This window comes from Podarcis erhardii (genome assembly GCF_964252035.2).
Source record: "Podarcis erhardii genome assembly, chromosome: 9".
Lineage (NCBI taxonomy): Eukaryota > Metazoa > Chordata > Lepidosauria > Squamata > Lacertidae > Podarcis > Podarcis erhardii.
This window is the reverse complement of record NC_138512.1, coordinates 32,145,442-32,165,538: the sequence shown is the minus strand read 5'-3', so window position 1 is coordinate 32,165,538 and position 20,097 is coordinate 32,145,442. Positions and strand designations below refer to the sequence as shown.

At 42.6% G+C, this 20,097-nt stretch overlaps 1 protein-coding gene across 1 annotated transcript; it reads right to left on the bottom strand.

Moving 5' to 3' along the window:
• Nucleotides 1-297: 297 nt before the first annotated feature.
• Nucleotides 298-13,038, bottom strand: AGA (aspartylglucosaminidase). The gene is made up of 9 exons (XM_081875444.1): nt 12,836-13,038; nt 10,773-10,926; nt 9,538-9,650; nt 7,894-8,006; nt 5,843-5,960; nt 3,336-3,411; nt 1,986-2,093; nt 1,197-1,330; nt 298-541 (listed from the first exon to the last, which is right to left on the bottom strand). Exons 1-9 carry the CDS (start codon nt 12,981-12,983, stop codon nt 441-443), a joined length of 1,065 nt encoding a protein of 354 aa, XP_081731570.1. The 5' UTR covers nt 12,984-13,038; the 3' UTR covers nt 298-440.
• Between the last annotated feature and the right edge of the window lie 7,059 nt (nt 13,039-20,097).

The window sequence follows — 20,097 nt, the reverse complement described above, 5'->3', positions numbered from 1 at the left end:
CTCACGGAAACCCTCCTTTACCCTTTTACCTTATTTAGTTTGGAACATTTACCCTCCTATAGAAAATAACAAGGAGGAAATTAATGAGAAATCTTGAGGGGAAATCTTCCCATTCTGGGAGCATGTCAGGAGGATGAGACAGCGATGGCTCCTGCTCTCTCTCTTTGATGTCAGAAGGGCAACAGGAAAGCCTAGGGGGCGGAGATCTGGCACTCTCTTTCTCTGCCCCCCTCTCCTCCCAGGGGCCAAAAGATTACAGTCTTAAGACAGAGAATAAAGGCTCCTTGGCACAAATCAGTAACCCCTCTGCGCTATAATTTATGGGGAAGTTGTGTGCACAACTAATTTTTGTAAAAAATGGCAATGGCAATCGTCTAATTTTGTCTTATTCGTTTCTTCCAGTGAATTCTTTAAGTTTAGGGGGGGCGGGGGGGGCTGTGTTAAATGCAGTCTATTATTTGCTCAGATGGTTGCTTCAAAGTGGGATTAGAAGCCATAAAGTGAAACTGTGTGAATCCTGAAACTTTATTGCAGGCAGCACCTGTGTCAGGAAAGGGAGAGATAAGAGAATAAAGAGAGAACAAACTATGAGAGGCGCATTAATCTGTCTCCTTGTGCTTTTAACATCTAAGGATCCCACTATTAATTCAGCTACAATTGTGCAATTGTTCTTTTATAGCCTTAATTAACCCAGCATTGCGCTTTCTTTTAAAAAAGTCATCTTTCCTTCACTTGTTTTAAACTCTTGAAGACGAAAGAGTCTCCAGCTAGCACTATGGCCTTCACAACCTAAAATATAATTCCAAGTTTAGTATATTTTGTTTCAATTTACATCTTAATACTGGCAAATGTAATGAGTCCACGGGTCTCTAATCTTTCAAACGGAGAACTGTGGGAAATCAAAGATAAAAGAAGTGCACTGAGCAGCCTAACCCAATACGTCATATCGATTAGCAAAATGATTCTGCATGGTGATCCAAGGGCTCAATAATGAGATACCCAGCATGACTGATCTTGGATTGCTTTGAAGCAGAGTCTCAGACTCTGTCCCCCGCCCCCCAAAAAAGTGAATATTTTGTTTTGAGTCCTTTCCTGCATGCTGATGTGACAAATGGGCAACGAACACAGAATCCAAGTGTTGCGAACTTATTCCAACCTATAAATTTGCACAAAACAAACTTCTGAGGTAGACGCACCATAGCTTCCACTTGCGTTGGCACAGATAACGGCACCAAAGAAGTATGGCTCATATTTCTGAATTCTAGAAATAACTTTCTGGCAGGCTATGGTGGGATCCATTCCTGTTCGCATATACTCCACGGCTTGATAGCTGATTTAAGGAAAAAAACAGATATTAGCACAAAGGTTCTCCAAGTGTCATAGTATGCATAGTATGCCAAGGAGGAGGAAATGAACCTTTAAAAAAACCCTCCTCCGCTGATAACGAAAAGGGAATCTTGCACGAATTTGCCCAACGTTGACACGGGATAAAAAACCAAGACAGCGCCTTTTTAGTGGTGGTTCCCTATCTCTGGAATGGTTTGATTTGGCCCTAGTGATCCACTGTGAGCAAAGCCCCTGGGTTATCAAAAACTCATAATTAACTGGTTTGGAATATGAATTTGTCCAGGTCTTAATGCTTGGGTGCAATATGAACTGAACACTAGTTCCCTTCAAAATTCTTCTACAGCTAGGAATGTAGAAAGAGAGTCTGCACATTTAAACGAAATGTGAAATAGCTATTATTAGTTCAAAATCCTGGTTGATAACTACTGTTTGGACAAGGCTAAGCAACATCCCCAAGATGATGTTGTTTTTCTACATCACGAAGGACCTGTGGGCATGCCTAGTGACACCCCTAAGGCTTGAAGCAGTGCAGTGCAGCTTCTGAGCTTGCCTGTGCAAAGCCCATCTTTTACCCCAGGGTGGTCTCACAATTAAGCCCAGTATCAAAAAGACCCAAAGAGTTCACAGAATATAAAAACCTGGGCAAGAAGCGCATCATCAAATCCCCATCTCCAGTGGCAGCTGCAGCTCCAACTGTACTATCTGCATATGCTCCAGCTCCAGCAATTGGAGAGTCTCCCACACGTCTAAGAAAGACGAAGGTGATGTTAATCCAATGAAAACAGCCAGGCGATGGGGAAAGATTCTGATAGTTCCAACAGAGTCACAAACAAGCTAGCAACAAAGACACACTGAGGCCTGCTTCTCATTGAGTTAGTAAACCTGTGCCTGCCTGGAGTAAACTTCTCGGAGCTATATGTACAATCTCAGGACTCTGCCAGACAAAGAATTTGTCCAAATTTGCTCTTACAAAGCTTAGGCAGCGGTTACACCATGTCTGGTATTTACTGAGAATTTGTTCAGATTTGTTTCTGTTTCTTTAGGAGGAGAGCTCATGAGGACAAAAGGCCATTCATCCTGATTTGCTTTTGGGGTGTCTTCCCACCAATCATTTGTCCATTCCACACTTTTCTATACAGAGCACTTTCATTGTGCATGTCTAAGTTTCCTAAGTTTCGAATTTCCCTTGCAAAATACATGACAGAATGCTTGTTCATTAAAAAATAAGACACACACCCCCAAACCAAAAAGCACAAAACTTAGAATTGCTTCTCCCCAACATTTAGTTTTCTGTGCAGAGGATAGTTCAGTCATGGGAGTCTCTGACTGTAGTCAGTACAGCCCAGACACAAGCTTACCACCTCAAGAAGATGTAGTGGTAAGTCTCAGTACAGTGGTACCTCAGGTTAAGTACTTAATTCGTTCCAGAGGTCCGTACTTAACCTGAAACTGTTCTTAACCTGAAGCACCACTTTAGCTAATGGGGTCTCCTGCTGCTGCTGCACCGCCAGAGCACAATTTCTGTTCTCATCCTGAAGCAAAGTTCTTAACCTGAAGCACTATTTCTGGGTTAGCGGAGTCTGTAACCTGAAGCGTATGTAACCTGAAGCGTATGTAACCTGAGGTACCACTGTATATAATAGCAGATTTTGTTTTCCCATGCGTCAATTCCATTCTTTTTGGACAGCAATATTTATTATTATATTTGCTGAACTGGGCTGAAATATCAAGGCAACACTTAACTTAAACATCCAATATAATCAAGCACAGCTCTAAAACGGATAGAATTGAAGAGGAAGAAGACAGAAAACAAATTCATGCATTCTTCACATACCCACTTTCCCACAAAATCCTTCTTTCAAGTGATATAAAAATCATTACCATTACAGCAGCAGTTCACATACACACTCATGCTTACTATAAGCAGCACTCAAGAAAGGAAAACAAATTTCACCAATAAGGAATCTTGATTTTATTGTGACACTAACCCCTGAATTTTGTGGTCTGCACCATTTGTAGACGTCCCCACAGCAATGCTTCCATTCTGACCAATCACAATCATGCCTACAAATGAAAACAGGTGGGGAATTTAGAAGCAGCATTATGGGTTAATGATTTTGTTAATTGAATAGGGGTAATGTTAGGCGACCATCCTTTAAAACAAACCAGACTCCTGCTGTCCTTCAGACAGAAGTGGGGAACTGGGTTTGACCAGTGAGTTACAATGTTTATATCCCCATCCCCTCATAGGCCAAATTTGACAGGTGGGTGGAGCTCAGGAAACCCCTTTCTAAATTCTGGGCAATGTAACCCTTGGACAAAGCACGATCTCATCCATTGTTTTACATAGTGCTTCGTAGACACTGCTGATCAGCCAGGCCTGCAAACCCCTTTTCAGCTAAGCCACATTTTGACCTGGCCCATACTGACAACATATATGACAGCAGCTGTGTGCAGTTGGGCCAAAATGGTCTTGAAGGCCAAATGGGAGGCCTGACAGGCAGTGGCGTAGCGTGGGGGGTGCAGGGGGGGCCGGCCGCACCGGGCGCAACATCTGGGGTTAGGGCAAATCCACAGGTTAGGGGGCGCAAATCCACGGGTTAGGGGGCGCAAATCCACAGGTTAGGGGGCGCAAATTACTTGCCTTGCCCCGGGTGCTGACAACCCACGCTACGCCACTGCTGACAGGTGTAATCAGGTTTGGAAGCTGAGGGTCCCTCACACCTATTTTAAGAGTTCCCGGTAATATACGACAGTCGCCACAATCTTTTCTTATCACAACTAGATGGTGATGGGATCCACTTCACCTGGGAACTGTTTGCCTTCCTTAGGCCTCTTTTACGTTTGGAGTAACTCCACCCTAGAGTCCATCTATTACGTTTAAAGAAAGAAAATCTCCCATCCGCGAAGACAGATGATCACCAGGATCACAGTCTGCCCCATAATTCTGCACTGATTAAGTCAGAAACATGGGCTTTGGCTCCTGGCTTCAGATGGGAGGCATTATAATCATTCACTTCAAGTGTGGAAATACATATTTTAGGACACTTAATTGTTAATTTATAGACCCACATCCAGATAATTCATGCACTGGCTACCGGAAGGCAGTAAGTGCCATAAACATAGTGTCAACTGAAACAGCATGAAGCAATTGTTCAAAGTTTGCATTCAGTTATTTGCCAAGTAGGCAATTTGCCTACAGAATGCAACTGCCTACAGTAGCCTAGTTCAGTTCTGCTCGCTCTTTGCCTCCCAAAGAAGGGAAGCAAAGAATAAATCACTGACTTGGGCAAACTGCCAAGGTGCAAAAGTTCATAAGGACACACCTTTAGATTAGCAAGAACCTTGGCATTTGACATTTTTAAAATGCTAATTACTTCGTGGTGACGAATTTAATCATCACACTAGAAGTGCCTCTTAAGTGTCTGGGAATGAGGCTTGTGCTCCCAAGTCACTTAGGTGCTTCTGTAAATTCCAAATTTAATTACTATGCAGATGGAAGAGGCTGGATCCAAACAAAGTTGTCGTCCCCCGCCCCACCCCATCTTCAGCTAATTTTGCAAAAGGTAAAGTTGAAACTTGAGCTTATTTGAAAAAAAAAACAATTTCCAGACCTATGTAGTTCTGGAATATCCACTAGGATGATCAATTCACTGGAATATATAAGCTCATTTTGAAATTACTTCTTCAAGAAGGAGGACTCTCGATGCACGTTCAGCAAACTAGCAAGCAAAAAGAGTAAATTAAGTTGTTCCTGCTTGAAAACAAAGTGGTGCTTCGATTTTGGATGATAATCATGTTCTACTAACACAAGTTCCGCCTCATCAGACCATGTGCGTATTTTTTAAAAAATGCTCATCATGTATCTGTAGAATAAATGTATGAATGTACGGGGACTGGGAAGGAAAGGTGAAAGGGGAATAGAATGTCACATTCCTGATTCTAGAACTAAACAGAGAAGCACAGGCCAGGTTCCTACAGTAAGTAGGGAGATTTACAGAATGGGGTGAGGGGTAACATGGCAGGCGTCCTTCCACATCCCAAGTCCTGCCAGTTCATGCTGGCCAAGGTGGAAGGTGGCTTCCATGAAATTTTTCACTATGCCAGCAATATATTGACATAGCTGAGAAACCCGAGGAACTTTTGGATCAAGTGGATCCAAGGCTGCTGCTGATCAGCCTCAAGACTCCTCATTTCAAGGCTCCTACACGCAGTAGCGTTTCACCCTCCTGGGCAGAGCCCCACAACCAGCAGAGAGGCAACTATGCGTAATCTGACAGCACAGCATTCAACATCATGGGGTGCTAGGGCTTCACGCTTGGGAAATGTCTTGCTGAATAACTTGTGTTATCTCTGCATCAGGCAGAGTTTGTTCTTAAGTGGATCGTGTCCTTATATCCCGCTTAAAATTATTCACATTCAGTTTGTCTGGTGACTCATTTAAAACAAGCAGAGGGATTGCAGCATAAAATAAGCTGCTGTCAAGAAGGCATACCAATAGTGTCATGGTTATGAACATCTATTCTTTTCTTTGATACACTCCGCTCTTCTTTGGTGAACTTTGCAGCCTGCTTGTATGGGCCACATGATTTTGAAGCATCTGGCGTCACACTCTGCAATCAAAGTTTCATTCACATTAAAATCTTGGAAGAAAAACAAACTGGCATTTCAAACAAACCTGTCTTCTATCCCCCCCCCCCCCTCCGGTCATCCTAAAAGAATAGTGTAAGATTTCTGTATATGCCAAGGATGAAGAAGTTTCATCGAAGGCAAATTACTGTAGCTCAGATGCTTTAAACAATGAACAGACAAAAGCATCTCCCTCAATTTAGAGTAACTCAATACTCAAAACACTCTAGTTATCGCAGCCCTGCTCAGATTCCACGTTATGTGATTTGCAAATGTTTCCTACAATGAACAGCCAGCAGAGAAATAAAAAATCAACATTCTATGTGCAAAAAACGCAGCATGATAATTTATCTTACCACCTACCGCTATAATTCAAGATCAGTTTTTCTCAATCCTCATGAGCATCCATGCTGATTGTGATGAGACAACTTTATAGACAAACCATACGGCTAAAGGCACTGAAGCCGGATAATTCAACTTGCTCTACTTCCACTCCACATACCCTGCAAACACGCTTTACAATCTAACACACCCTATTTTTCCCCCTTTTGCTGGTGGCTCAAGTTAAAATAATTAAGAAAGACTTTGCTTCAGCCACACAGACTTCTCCTGCTAGCCTTAAAGGTTGTTATCTTTCAACTTTCTTCCTATGATCTTGGGTGCAGAGGTCCCTCTACAGGTTTCTACATAGCCTGTGTTTTCTGCAGGGATAACTTGAAGGGTATAGATAGTCATGAGGGTGGGATCTGCATGCACAACGAAGGAAAAAAACATTTTACACAAATCACAATAGGCTTCTGATTCAATGATAAACGAATAGTACCGGAGTTCCATATTATATTTCTTAACAGTAAATATCTAATTGGAGATTTATTTTTTTAAGTGTGCCCATAGTTATACATCTGAGCGAGGTAGCATAAAAACAAAAAATGCCCATGCTGAATGGGTCCACATAGATTTAATGGTTACACACTTATCAGGATCACAGCAGGCTCAGAGCAGATCTTAAAATGAACCTGAATTCCAGATGCATGGCTAGAGGCAATTAAAAAAAAAAATCTTAACCAGAACATAAAAATTATTTTTAAAAGGATTTTAAAAATAAGGCAAACAGCAGGCAGAGCTTGGGCTTGTTTATATGAAATAACAATGTGTGGATTCTAATCATGGCACAAAGCTAAAAAGTTCCAAGGTGGGGGAAGAGCAGAAAAGAGCATATGAGAAAGATAAACAAGAAGCTTAAACCTAGCTCCTACAGAGGATCTGGTGAATAGAAGAACACGGGAAAGTCCCTGGGTACATAAAACTCCTTAAAAGCAACTGTCCAGTGATGGCAGGGGGACACAGATAGGATTATCAGGTGCCCAACACTTACAAGGCAGAAAATAAGAGCAAGAATCAGATGCAGTGGAAGGATTCAAGTTCAACTGGTTAGCAGAAGCTGGTATTAGCAGTGACCAATTCTAGCTCGACAGGAGGCCAAAGAGAACCGAAGAGCAGGACCCTCAAAGCTGATCAACAGGACCTTTTGGCTCCATAGGCCTAGCTCCATCGGAGAACTCTCTTGTACACATTCACATACATTTGTTCTTTGGTACACAGCACATTCCTCTTCCCCTGCAGCTTGCTCCAATGATGGAGTGGGGTGCTGGGAATGTTGCAGACATAAGAAGAGCCCTGCTGGATCAGGCGCAAGGCCAATCTGGTCCACCATTCTGTTCTCAGTGGCCAGCCAGATTCCCATGGGAAGCCTGTAAGCAGGACCTGAGTGCAACAACACTCTCCTCGCTTGCAATTCCCTGCAGCTGGCATCCAGAGGCATACTGCCTCCAAGATTGGTGGCAGAACAATATTTAATACAGTGTAGCCACCAGGTTTATAAAACAAGAAAAAACAAGGGGGAAAGTTGTGTTTTACCTTCCAGAAGTTTGGCTGACAGTTTCGATTAAGCCACTGTAAGTACATTGAAAGAGAGCTCTGTGTAGTCAGGTCTTCACTTGGAAACCCCATGCTTTCTGCAAATAGTGAGGCTTTATGGAACAGAAAATAATGAGTAATTTCTTTTTCTATGTAACTGTATTTGCAATTCAACAAGCGTGCAAGAGGACACTTTTCAGCTCATCGAGATCCCTATGAAAACACGTCATGGCACTTGTAAACCATTTTCATATTGTATTACAGCAGTCAGAGCCCAAGTCACTGCCCTATACAAGTGTATACATTATTATGATTTTGTCCTCAACAGAAATGCCTTTCTCATTTTCTAGAACAAGAACATATATCAGGGGGCTTCAGAATGCTGAAGACTGATAGCAAACTAAGAGGAAGTATATCAATTTGCAACACGGAATCCATAAATGAAAGACTTGTGATAAGAAACAGCAATGTTCCACTACACTGTCAGATAGAAACTTTAAGAATTCAAAGTAGAATGTTTTAGACTGTATTGATTATTTTAAAAAAATATCCTGTTGCTTTTATCTATTATATCTGAAGTATGTTTCTATTTTTTCCCTGTTAAATTTTTTAAAGAGAAAAGTATTTTTGGGGATGTCATATTTATAACTGCACAGCTTGTGTTTTCACAGAATCCTTTCTGAGCTATCTGTTGCAGCTATACTTTTTAAATAATAATTTCTAATGCTAAAATTCCAAAAATCAGTGATGAGTTTTTTCACTGAAGGCTGCGATTCAATACAAATTTATTATTTTAATCTAAAAAAAACATTTACCTTTGCTCTCCAAAAAGAGTTCCCCAACCAAGTATATAAAAAACCAAAAACCCTCTTCTACACACAAGGGCATTCAGTCATAATAAATACACAAACAAAACCATAATTTGATAAAATAAACACATCAAAAATTTGGCAGAACAAAAATGCCTCAACTGCCCACCTTGAGGAGAAGGGACCTTTCTAAACTGGGAGTAAACACCACACCTCTAGGTTCGATTACTGCAATGTGTTATACATGGGCCTGCCTCTGAAGATGCCTCGAAATTTACGATAAAAACCATAGAAAGATGGTTTGAGCATATAACACCAATCCTGGCTCAACTGCACTGGTTGCCAATGTGTGTATGTGTGTGTGTGTTTATACTGTAAACCACCCTGTGATCCTCGGATGAAGGGCAGTATAGAAATTTAATAAACAAACAAAACAAAACAGTGAACTTAATGAGACTGGAGTGCATGTTGAAGAGGGCAGAAATAACCTATCAAGTCAAACCAGAGCACAGTGGCCCCTATCCATTTAAAGCAGGTGTGAGGAACCTTCGGCCTGCCAGATGTTACTGAACGACAGTTCCCACCAGCTCCAGCGAGCATGACCAGGGATGATGGGAGTGGTCGTTCAGCAACATCTGGAGGGCCAGAGGTTCCCCACACCTGCGCTAAAGCATTGCACTGTATCTTAATGAAATCAAGTAACTTGTCACAACCAACTCGTGACAAAGTTCTTGACACCAGCAAGGCAACTTAACTTCATGTGGACAGAGGCGGCTGCCTTCCACCACTGCATGGCGGAGCCAAAATTTCAAGGGAGCAAAATGAAGGAAGTTACCTGACTCTCCAACCAGTAAGGTGTGCTGAGTATGCTCTATCACTTTCCGTGCCACTCCAATAGCATTTTTTACGCGTCTGAGATCAGCTACTGCCCCAACTTCCATAGTATTACTGGACCAAAGACAGACAAATGTACCCAAAAGCAAAACAGGCAAACAGAGTCTTAAGTTTAAATTAAGAAACGCAGAGTATAAGAATAATGTATGCCACATCTAAAGGACAAGCATGAGATAAGTATAAAAATGAAGATTGGTGTCCAAACGTTACTTGCAATCCCATTAGACTAAATGGGTTGAATCTGTAGATGGGGAATTCTCAAATGACTGTCCACAGAATATGAGTGGTTTATTCAGGTGGTTTGTGGCATGTCTGTGGATTTGTAGTTGAATATAACACATCTATTGCTTTAAATATTCATTCTGACTTTTAACTGCATTCTAATTGCTTTTAATTTCTCATATTGCATTTTAATGTATTATAACGTGAATTCTATGGAATTCACATTGTAATAGAATAAAATGCAATATGCAGGAAATTAAAGCAGCAATAAAGACACAATTAAAATTCATACAGCATCTAGCACAGTACGATTGCTACAGCAGGCAGAAAAAACCATTTAAGTGGTCAGCCTCAACAATTTGCAAGTGGTCTGTGGGTAAAAAAGTTTGGGGACCACTGCTATAGACTACAGTTCAGATGGGCATGTGCTCTCTTTAAACTGACATTTTAAAGCATATTTAGTGATAGGAAAAAATAGAGCTAAACCTGACTTGCTAAACCAAATGCATACACTCTATTGCTACTAGTGCACAGCTTCTCATGAGAGCAGGGCCAGTTACATACATTGCCATATGTTTGTTTATCTGCTAGTTACTTTAGAGACCCTGGAGTGTGTATGAAATAATGTGCATAATAATGCAATAAGCCAGTAAAGAAACTGTACTTCTTGAGATCAAGGAGTGCAACAGAAACTAGAAAAAAATATATGTGTGGATAAGACTGACATAAAGATTTAGAAGAAAAACCCCATCCCTAGTAACAGCCCAGTCAGTCTCAGATGCACGCATGCCCTTCTGGGCTCATAGGTTCCCATCAGCTTTTCAATGGAGAGGGCAGCTAGAACAAAACTGTCTACTCTTTGAAGTGAATGGGGAAGATTCTGAACATGGAGGAGCTGCGTGCAATTGATAGCAGAACCCCTATGCCTGTTAGGAATGATGTGGGATTCCTTACCCATCCATAATCATAGCATCCAATGTTGTTTCTCCATGTTCATCTGGGTGTCCTCCATACCCCACACTTCCATCACATTGCTCAACTTCACACTGACCACAGCCTTTCTCTACTGCATCCAGTTCAGAACCACCTGCCAGTAAGGTACTCCAAGCTGAAAGGAACAACAACAAAAAAATCCCACTCACTCCACATGTAAAGTACGTAGAAGTCATATTCTTAAAAAGCACATCCCCAATTCCCATCCCTAGAATACACAGTACAGTGCAAATGTGTAAGTGTTCATTGTCCTGATTTTATGGAGGCTGGTCAATAAATACAAGAAAACTAAATCCATCATGTTCAGGGAATGTAGCATCGGTGGCAAAACTCTTAAACCTGGGATTCCTAGACATTAATTGTCAACTGTCTGCTTCTCATTGTATTCTCCCCCTGCCCTGCCAATCTGGCATCAGCCACAGTTGGCAAGCAAGCTATAGATTAAAAATGGCGCATTTGTCTGATGTGACAAATGTTGAGTTCATTCTAATTTCTTTTTCTTCAAGCCCAGAGTCTCCAATGAGCCAATTATGTTTAGAAGTAAAAGCAAAGCAGCACAAGGGTAGATAACTTCCATTTTTTTATAATAAAAAAACCTGGCCCTGCTCTTTTAAGTGGGGAAGCTTTTTCTGGCATGGTGATAAATGGCAGGGAAAGTTTTCCTAGCTACATGTCTACATCAAGTTGCAGCAAAACAGGAATGGACTGGGGGTGGAGGGCTGGGTGGAGATGGGATAACCCTCACTATATGGCAACAATGTGCTAGTTAAAGGGGGAAAAATATTTTTAAACCATTTGTATGGCATTTCACTGAGGGGTTTAAAACCATTTAATGTTGCTCCATATGCTTCCTTCACAAGCCAGGCATGTCACTTATGGTGCAAGAATTTCCTCAAGATGGACTTTAGCACAAACTTTATGGATATATTGGGCAAGGGAGAGGACTCATTAATCTTTTCCCAGATGCATGCACACTCACTAGAAGGAAGTGAGTACGCTTTTTACACACTGTGTAAAATCATATCTGTGCACTGTCTGATGTTGCTGTTATGAATCCAGTGAAGACACCCACCACAAGAGCTGCCAGCAGAAATCTATGTTGCACAACTGGCCACAAGATGTTGCTGTGGCCTAGTAGACCAAATTATGTAGCTTTTCTCTGCTACTTTCCTCTTCCTTGTTTGGTGTGGGACATTTTATGTTCTGGTTTAACGAGACATAATGTAGATTATGTCTCGTTAAACCAGAACGTAAAATGTCCCACACCAAACAAGGAAGAGGAAAGTAGCAGAGAAAAGCCAAGGAAGTTTAACAGTAGCAGTGTGGATGGCTAGTTCATCTGACCAGGCTTAAACTGTCACCACCCTTTCTCGTATTTCAATGCAAACATTATGTCTTGTTTTAAAAAGAGCACTGTTGAACATGCACAGACTGCCTTTCCCCTCCTCTTCCCACAGACAGATTTTTGGGACTGAGATAGTGGCTCCCGTAAATAAGAAAAAGGGGAAGGGAGCGGGGAGGAAAGAACAATTGGGTCCCAGGGTCTGGCAGGACACTGCTGACGGTGAAGTATCCCTCTCCAAGCAGCCCAAATCTGGTAAGCTTGAATTCCTCCCCCACCCTCAAAGCAAGGGGTCCTCCTTACTGCTTCACTAGCCCCAAGTGATCGGAGGGCCTGGGCTCCGAAAAAGCGACTGCTCTGCTCTTATGTTTCTCATCAACGCCTGACTTTAGGAAGGCTCAACACAACCTGCTCGAGACATCTAATGCCAGCGTGCGATGTTCTCCCAGCCCAGAGATGCCAGCGTGCAGCACGCACACAACCGCCTGCAAGGATCTTTGCAGATTTGCCAATGTGGCGCTGAGACCCGGGCTGGATCATGAATCTAGAAAGCGGGGTGCCGGGTGGGGGGAGCCCAAACAAAGTTTGGGGCAAACCTAGGACGGGGCGAGGGGTTCCTCTCCGCCCGCTCGAGCCTCTCCTCTGCGCAACCACGGAAGCCCTGGAGGAAACGAAACAGCACCTGCTTCGGCGGCTTTCCTAAAGGGCCAGGTGTTGAGGACCAGAGGCAGCGAGGGCGCCTCGCCGCTCGCCACCGCCGCCTGCAGCAGCAGCAGCAGCGGCAGCAGCGGCAGCAAGCAAGGTCCCCTCGGGCGGCTCCCGCGCCCCATGGCTCCGCCAGCCCCACTGAGCCGCTCCCCTGTCAGCCCCGCATCCCGTGACCGCCCGGCGGATCGGCCGCACGCGCAGTAGCGCGCGAAGGGCGGAGACTGTGTGCCGCGCGTAAAAGTCTTGCGCGGAGCGGCCTCGGGTGGCAAGTGCCGCCCTCTGGGCGCGCCGCGCGGTTCCTCTTTCTCTCTCCAGACCGCCCCCTACTCTCCGAGCGGCGCTTGCGGGGCCCCTCCGTCCTCCCATCAGAACTGCACTGGAGAGCTAGAGGAGGAACCATCGTCAGGGTTCCACGAGGGGGGCCGGCAGACCATCTTAGTCGCCTTAAGAGGCCGCTCCTGTTGCTTCGCAGAGTTGGTGCCTGGCTAAGCGCTTGTTTGCGTTTATGTTTCTTCTTTTGCACGCCACGAAGGAGAGGAACGTCCGTTACTACGAGCTGAATAAAGAGCATGAAATTCACACTCGACTCCGAGTATACTGCAGACGGGGAGGTTGCGGCGCGCCAGATGCTGTGGGGCAACGACTCCCATCCGCCTTAGCCAGCAGGCCCAGTGGTCAGGGATGACGGGAGCTGCAGTGTTGTGTGTGTGAAGGGTCCCTCATCCTCCACTCAGCACATCTCCCCAGCATGCCAGAGACAGGCAAGCAAGGATTAGGCCCCTGGTGCTGCCTAGAGAGAGTTACAGCCTATGCTTACCTGTCCATGCCTCCCTATAAGGCTTGGTTTCCAAACCCTTTATTGTCCTGGTCACTCTCCTCGGCATTCTTGTCAATATCCTTCTTGACACAGGACTCCAGGTGAGGTCGGACCAAGGCAGAATATTACTTCCATAATTGTCAACTTTCGGATTTGAAAATAAGGGATCAGCAGCCTCGAAAATAAGGGACCAGCAGCCTCACCTGACAGTCTACGAGATATCTAACAATCCGGGATAGCAGTGAGAAGTAGCGGGAAACGGTGCTGGAATAAGGGAATTTCCTGCAAAAAATGGAAGGTTGACAGCTATGATTACTTCCCTTAATCTGGACACTAGAATAGCATTAGCTTTTTCTGCCACTGCATCATACTATTGACGCATGTTAAGTTTGCCCTCATATTAGTTTTGGCCCTCATATTAGTTTGGTCCTTTACACATGTACTTGATGTCAAGACAGGTGTCCCCCATCCTATATTTGCATATATGATCATTCCCACCTTAAGGAATAATCTGATTATCCACATTCTAAAACTGCTGTTTATCCCCCATCCAGGCCACTTAAGAGACATTGAAGGTCATATTCCAGCCAGACAAAACACTCAAGGAAGGTGTGGCGCAAACAGGTGAGGATTGTGTCCTGGGAAGAAAGGGTGTGTGTATTGCTAAGGGAGCATCCTGTGGGCCAGTTAGAGACGTATGGAGGGCCACATTGGGTCCCTAGACCTGAGATTGTCCACTTCAAATACATGATGACAGTGACAAAATAAAATATTTTAAACACCACAGAATAACTGCACTTGCATTTGCATGTGTGTGTTAGCACCTGCAAGTGGGAAGGCGGAGGATTGCTAGTCCAGATCAGACCCATTGCAGATACAAGTTGGGGGAGGAAAATCCTCCACTTAAGGGCAGACTGTGTGACTATCATAACATGCAGTTTGGCCGTTAGTTGGATTGAATGTCCTGTTTTCACATGAGTTATAACAGGAATAGCCTCATATGAGCAGTAACTCCCAGTCAGCAGTCACCTAGGATAAATCAGGTGCTGATGCTACTTTTCAGTGGCAGGAAGGTTATAGAATAACTACTGAGGAAAAAACACTTTCGTTTCTCACCCCCCCCTTTTATTATTATTATTTTCAACACAAGAGCACAGAAAGTCGTCACAGAGATGCTTATACAATAAACACAATTCTACACATGAATATGAATACTAAATCAACACATAATTTAGAGCTGTATTTCTTTTTTAGGTACAGGTGCTACTTCAGGTTTCGGAATAACTGTCCTGAAAATGCACTTCGTTTATAATATTATTTCACTTGCAGAATATACTCCTACATAGTGGAGAAGTGCCAGAGGTTAATTTGGTTCCATATGTATAGTTCATATTTCTGAAATAGGGGAAGACAACTTGGCAGGACCTCATGTAAGACAAGATAAGTTTTGAAGACGCACGTATATTTTTAGAGCGTTCAAGCTATTTTAAAAAGCCTGAGGCTATGTTATTATTATTATTAGAACAACAAAAAGAGAAAAAAGGTGCTGCAGGCTTTGGAAGACTAGTTACCTCACAGCCTATTATTATAAAAGTCTGCAAAAAATAATAAAACCCATAAAGGCTTGAGAGCTGCAATAACTTGACCTTTGCCTCAGAAGTTCCATAAGGATGATATTACAGGAAGTCCAGAAACAACAACAACATATAATTTAGCCAACATACTGATGTTAGTTCATTTCTGATATGAAACTTTGTATTCCTACCCTATTCTTTTTTATAGACTTTTTTTTGGGGGGGGGAGTGAAACATGTATGTGGTTAAATGGGGAGAAAAGTTAAAAAGGGACACAATCAATATCTCATAGAATCATAGAATCATAGAGTTGGAAGAGACCACAAGGGCCATCGAGTCCAACCCCCTGCCAAGCAGGAAACACCACCAGAGCACTCCTGACATATGGTTGTCAAGCCTCTGCTTAAAGACCTCCAAAGAAGGAGACTCCACCACACTCCTTGGCAGCAAATTCCACTGTCGAACAGCTCTTACTGTCAGGAAGTTCTTCCTAATGTTTAGGTGGAATCTTCTTTCTTGTAGTTTGGAACCATTGCTCCGTGTCCGCTTCTCTGGAGCAGCAGAAAACAACCTTTCTCCCTCCTCTATGTGACATCCTTTTATATATTTGAACATGGCTATCATATCACCCCTTAACCTCCTCTTCTCCAGGCTAAACATGCCCAGCTCCCTTAGCCGTTCCTCATAAGGCATCGCTTCCAGGCCTTTGACCATTTTGGTTGCCCTCCTCTGGACACGTTCCAGTTTGTCAGTGTCCTTCTTGAACTGTGGTGCCCAGAACTGGACACAGTACTCCAGGTGAGGTCTGACCAGAGCAGAATACAGTGGCACTATTACTTCCCTTGATCTAGATGCTATACTCCTATTGATGCAGCCCAGAATTGCATTGGCTTTTTTAGCTGCCGCGTCACACTGTTGGCTCATGTCAAGTTTGTGGTCAACCAAGACTCCTAGATTGTTCTCAAACAGACAAAAACAACTGTTCTCAAACAGACAAAAACAACAGTGATTTTTCAGTGAGCTCCATTACACACACACACCAATTCTCAATTGTAGCAAGAAAAAAAAACACCATAGACAGTTATTCAGTGGTAAAGACCTAGATACTATATACATGCTGTTCTTAAGGAAATAATAATTTTGATGTATGCAGCCTCCACATGGAGACTTAAGTAGGAGGATAAAAAGTAGCAATCATATACATGTTCTACTCACTCAGGCTAAATTATATGCTGCTAGTGGGGAATACCTAGCACTGCCTGGGAATCTGAGGTACCCCAAAATTATGATTTTTAAGTGAATAGTGTAATTTGTGAGTTTGGACCCCACCCCTCAAAATGGAGATGTTATGGCAATTTCATGTTTTGGTCCACCATTTTGATTTAATTTGTTGCCTGGCACCAAACATTGATGGAGACTACTGCTCACACCTTTCATGCCAAGTTTGGTGACAATATCTAGAGAAACAATCAAACCCAAGGCAAAAAGTTAGTCATGTCTGAATTATATTTCAGTCGTCCATCTTGATTCAAAATGGTGTCCAGTTTCCAAATGTTGATGATTGCTAGCCCCATCTCAGGAAACCTTGTGCTGAGTTTGGCAATGATAAGCATCCAAACCAACAGAGAACAGTTGGGCAGACAGACAAACCATTTCCCCCAAAATATAGTAGATGCTTAATGTGTAGTAATCAGTTTTGTTTCCAGATCTTTTAAAATTGCAGGGCTGGAGAGATTGTTATGACCAGTGGGAACTTTTTGTTTCTTAGGTTTTTAGAAAACAACTTCAATTTCTGTGAAATATGAAGGTGGCTTTCTTGCAAGACCATGCATGCAATTATAATATGTAACTTGAAGTTTCATTTATTTCTATGTCTCTAAGAAATAGCTGATTTTTCTATTGAATATCCTGTTCTCTGGATGAAGGGCTGCCCGGAGTAATCTATCAAGTCTATTGATAACATCTGAAATCTCTATCACTAGTTTTGCCAGTGTTTGAATGCTTCCATAAAGAAGGAAGTGCATTGTTTTGCATCAAACAGCCTGAGGGACACTAGGCCATCAAAAGACATTGCCTTTTCCAATGCAATTCAAATTGTTGTTTTTTGTCTTCTCAAGGCACTCTGCTTTTGTTCATTTTTTTACAAATTAATAACATTTTACATTTTTAAGAAAATGAAATTATTTGTCGGTTCCATATGTCCCCAGCTGTGATCTCTAACTGTTTTTGTACCCCCAAGACACCTCCCCCAAATCTGTCCTTTAATTTTTCTAAATTTATATTATTATTATCTTAATCAGGCATGGCCACCCTTGGCCCTCCAGCTGTTTTGGGACTACAATTCCCATCATCCCTTACAACTGGTCCTGTTAGATAGGGATGATGGGAGTTGTAGTCCCAAAACAGCTGGAGGGCCAAGTTTGGTCATGCCTGTCTTAAGTGAATTTAATAATGAATGATTAAAAATGATTTAAAATAGTGTATAATAGATGATGGGAGAGAGTTTTGGAAGTCAGCTTTGAATTCTCAACATACCATTTTTTACAGTTTGGTCCCACTTATTTTTAACACATGTCCCCAGGCGGATTGACTATGATTCAATGCAGCCCTCAAAACCCCCTGAAGGTTAGCTATTCCTTCTACAGTGGTACCTCAGGTTAAGTACTTAATTCGTTCTGGAGGTCCGTTCTTAACCTGAAGCACCACTTTAGCTAATGGGGCCTCCTGCTGCTGCCATACCGCCGAAACACGATTTCTGTTCCCATCCTGAAGCAAAGTTCTTAACCTGAGGTACTATTTCTGGGTTAGCGGAGTCTGTAACCTGAAGCGTCTGTATCCTGAGGTACCACTGTATGTCCCAGGACCAGATATTTCAGAGGTCATCTCCTCCCATATGAGTCCTCTGGTGTGCTTGGGTAAATTTATCAGACCCTTCTCCAAGGGCCTCAGCCTTTGAAAGCAAAGCTGAAAGCTATGAGAGGCAGGACCTCCTCAGTTGTGACATCCACTCTGGGGAACTTCTTCCATCAGGAGGAACGTCAGCGACATTCACTGATGGCTTTTAAGTGTTTTGAAGAAGGCCTTTATTTATAGCTATTTCAAACGCCCTTACAATCTAATACTGCAGCAGCAATTGTTTTATTATTGTGTTTATAATGTTACTGCTTTATAGTTTTGAATGATAGCTGCCTTTGAGGGCCTGATACACGCCAGACATTGGGGTCTAGTACAAATGAAGTTTAAAACCCAAATTTCTCTATGTCTTCCTTATTTTACTCTAATAGTAGTTTGTTTCATTGAAAAGCACGTCCTAGATATTACCTGGTAATTGTGACTCACTATCTCATTTATGGAATTGTCCTATGTAATTATTTGCATTTTAGGGAAGATTATGTTGCTGCAATGATATGTTGGTCTGTTATGGTCCTTTGCTTCTGGGTTCGTGGGCAATATATTTCTCTTTAATAATTGTAATAGTAATAATAAAGTTGTCATACTCAACGTGTAATGGACCACTTCACATTGTTGGAACTGTTCTTTTATTACAACTGTTTGTAACTTTATGAGGCTTTAATAAATGTGATCCATTGCAATAATAAAGCTTTTGAACAGCTGCTACAACTCGCTGTTTCCTAACCCCAACCTTGAAAGATACAGTGACATTGATAATTAAGACTCTTCAACAATAGAATTTCAGGCAATCAAATGTATTGCTACGGGTAGGATACCATACAGGTAAGATAACCAATGAGAATCAATTTTATATGAATCTATAAGTATTTGCTAGGATTTATGGCCCCACCAAAACAAATATGAAATCCATTTGGTATACAACATATTATAAACATAATGCTCCTAATGAATAGGTTGTCCATTTTTTTACATGATGCTGTAGTGCAGGCTTCCTCAACCTCGGCCCTCCAGATGTTTTGAGACTACAATTTCCATCATCCCTGACCACTGGTCCTGCTAGCTAGGGATCATGGGAGTTGTAGGCCAAAAACATCTGTAGGGCCGAGGTTGAGGAAGCCTGCCGTAGTGATTAATGTATCCTTTGACCTGATTCAGTGATATAACATACGTAGGAGCTCTTAAGGTTCCTGCTTGCAGCGATTTCCCATTCATTTCAGTGGAGCAAATGGATCTTTTATTCTATTGAAATGAGCAAGACAACCGTATTGGAATATGGTTAAATGGTATGCATACGAATACCCCACAAGCAAATCAGGATGAATGCAGAACAAATGATCATTGTCATATAATGGCACTGTAAGCAAATCAGAACAAATAATGCAGACGGGATATAATCTCGCCTCCGCACTTTGGGCTGGCAAATCAAGATGGATGCTCATTAGCTATGTCCCCTGGGGGATCCCTCAATCCATTCAATACCAGCTTGTTCATTTGCCTTCATGCAAATCCTCCTCACCTATGGCTACCAGACTAGTACTTAAATATCATCTTCTTCTTTGGCAATCACTCGTAGCTGAGTAAGATGGTCTTCCATAAACACGGTTTTAACAATGAGTCCGTAAGTGACTGTGGAGGCCAATTCTGGATCCGCACGTCCTTCCACAGTGGGGACATTGGTTTCTGGGTGGGAGTTGATCATGGTGTGGATTTGCCAAGCATGCCTTCCTCTTAGCATGTTTCTCCCCTGCGTCCTGAATTCGGGTGTCTTCATAGCCCATGACACCTTTGGTAAAGGTTGTTCTCCAACTGGACCGCTCGCAGGCCAGTGTTTCCCAGTTGTCAGTGTTAATACTACATTTTTTTAGATTTGCCTTGAGACAGTCTTTAAACCTCTTTTGTTGTCCACCAGCATTACGCTTTCCATTTTTAAGT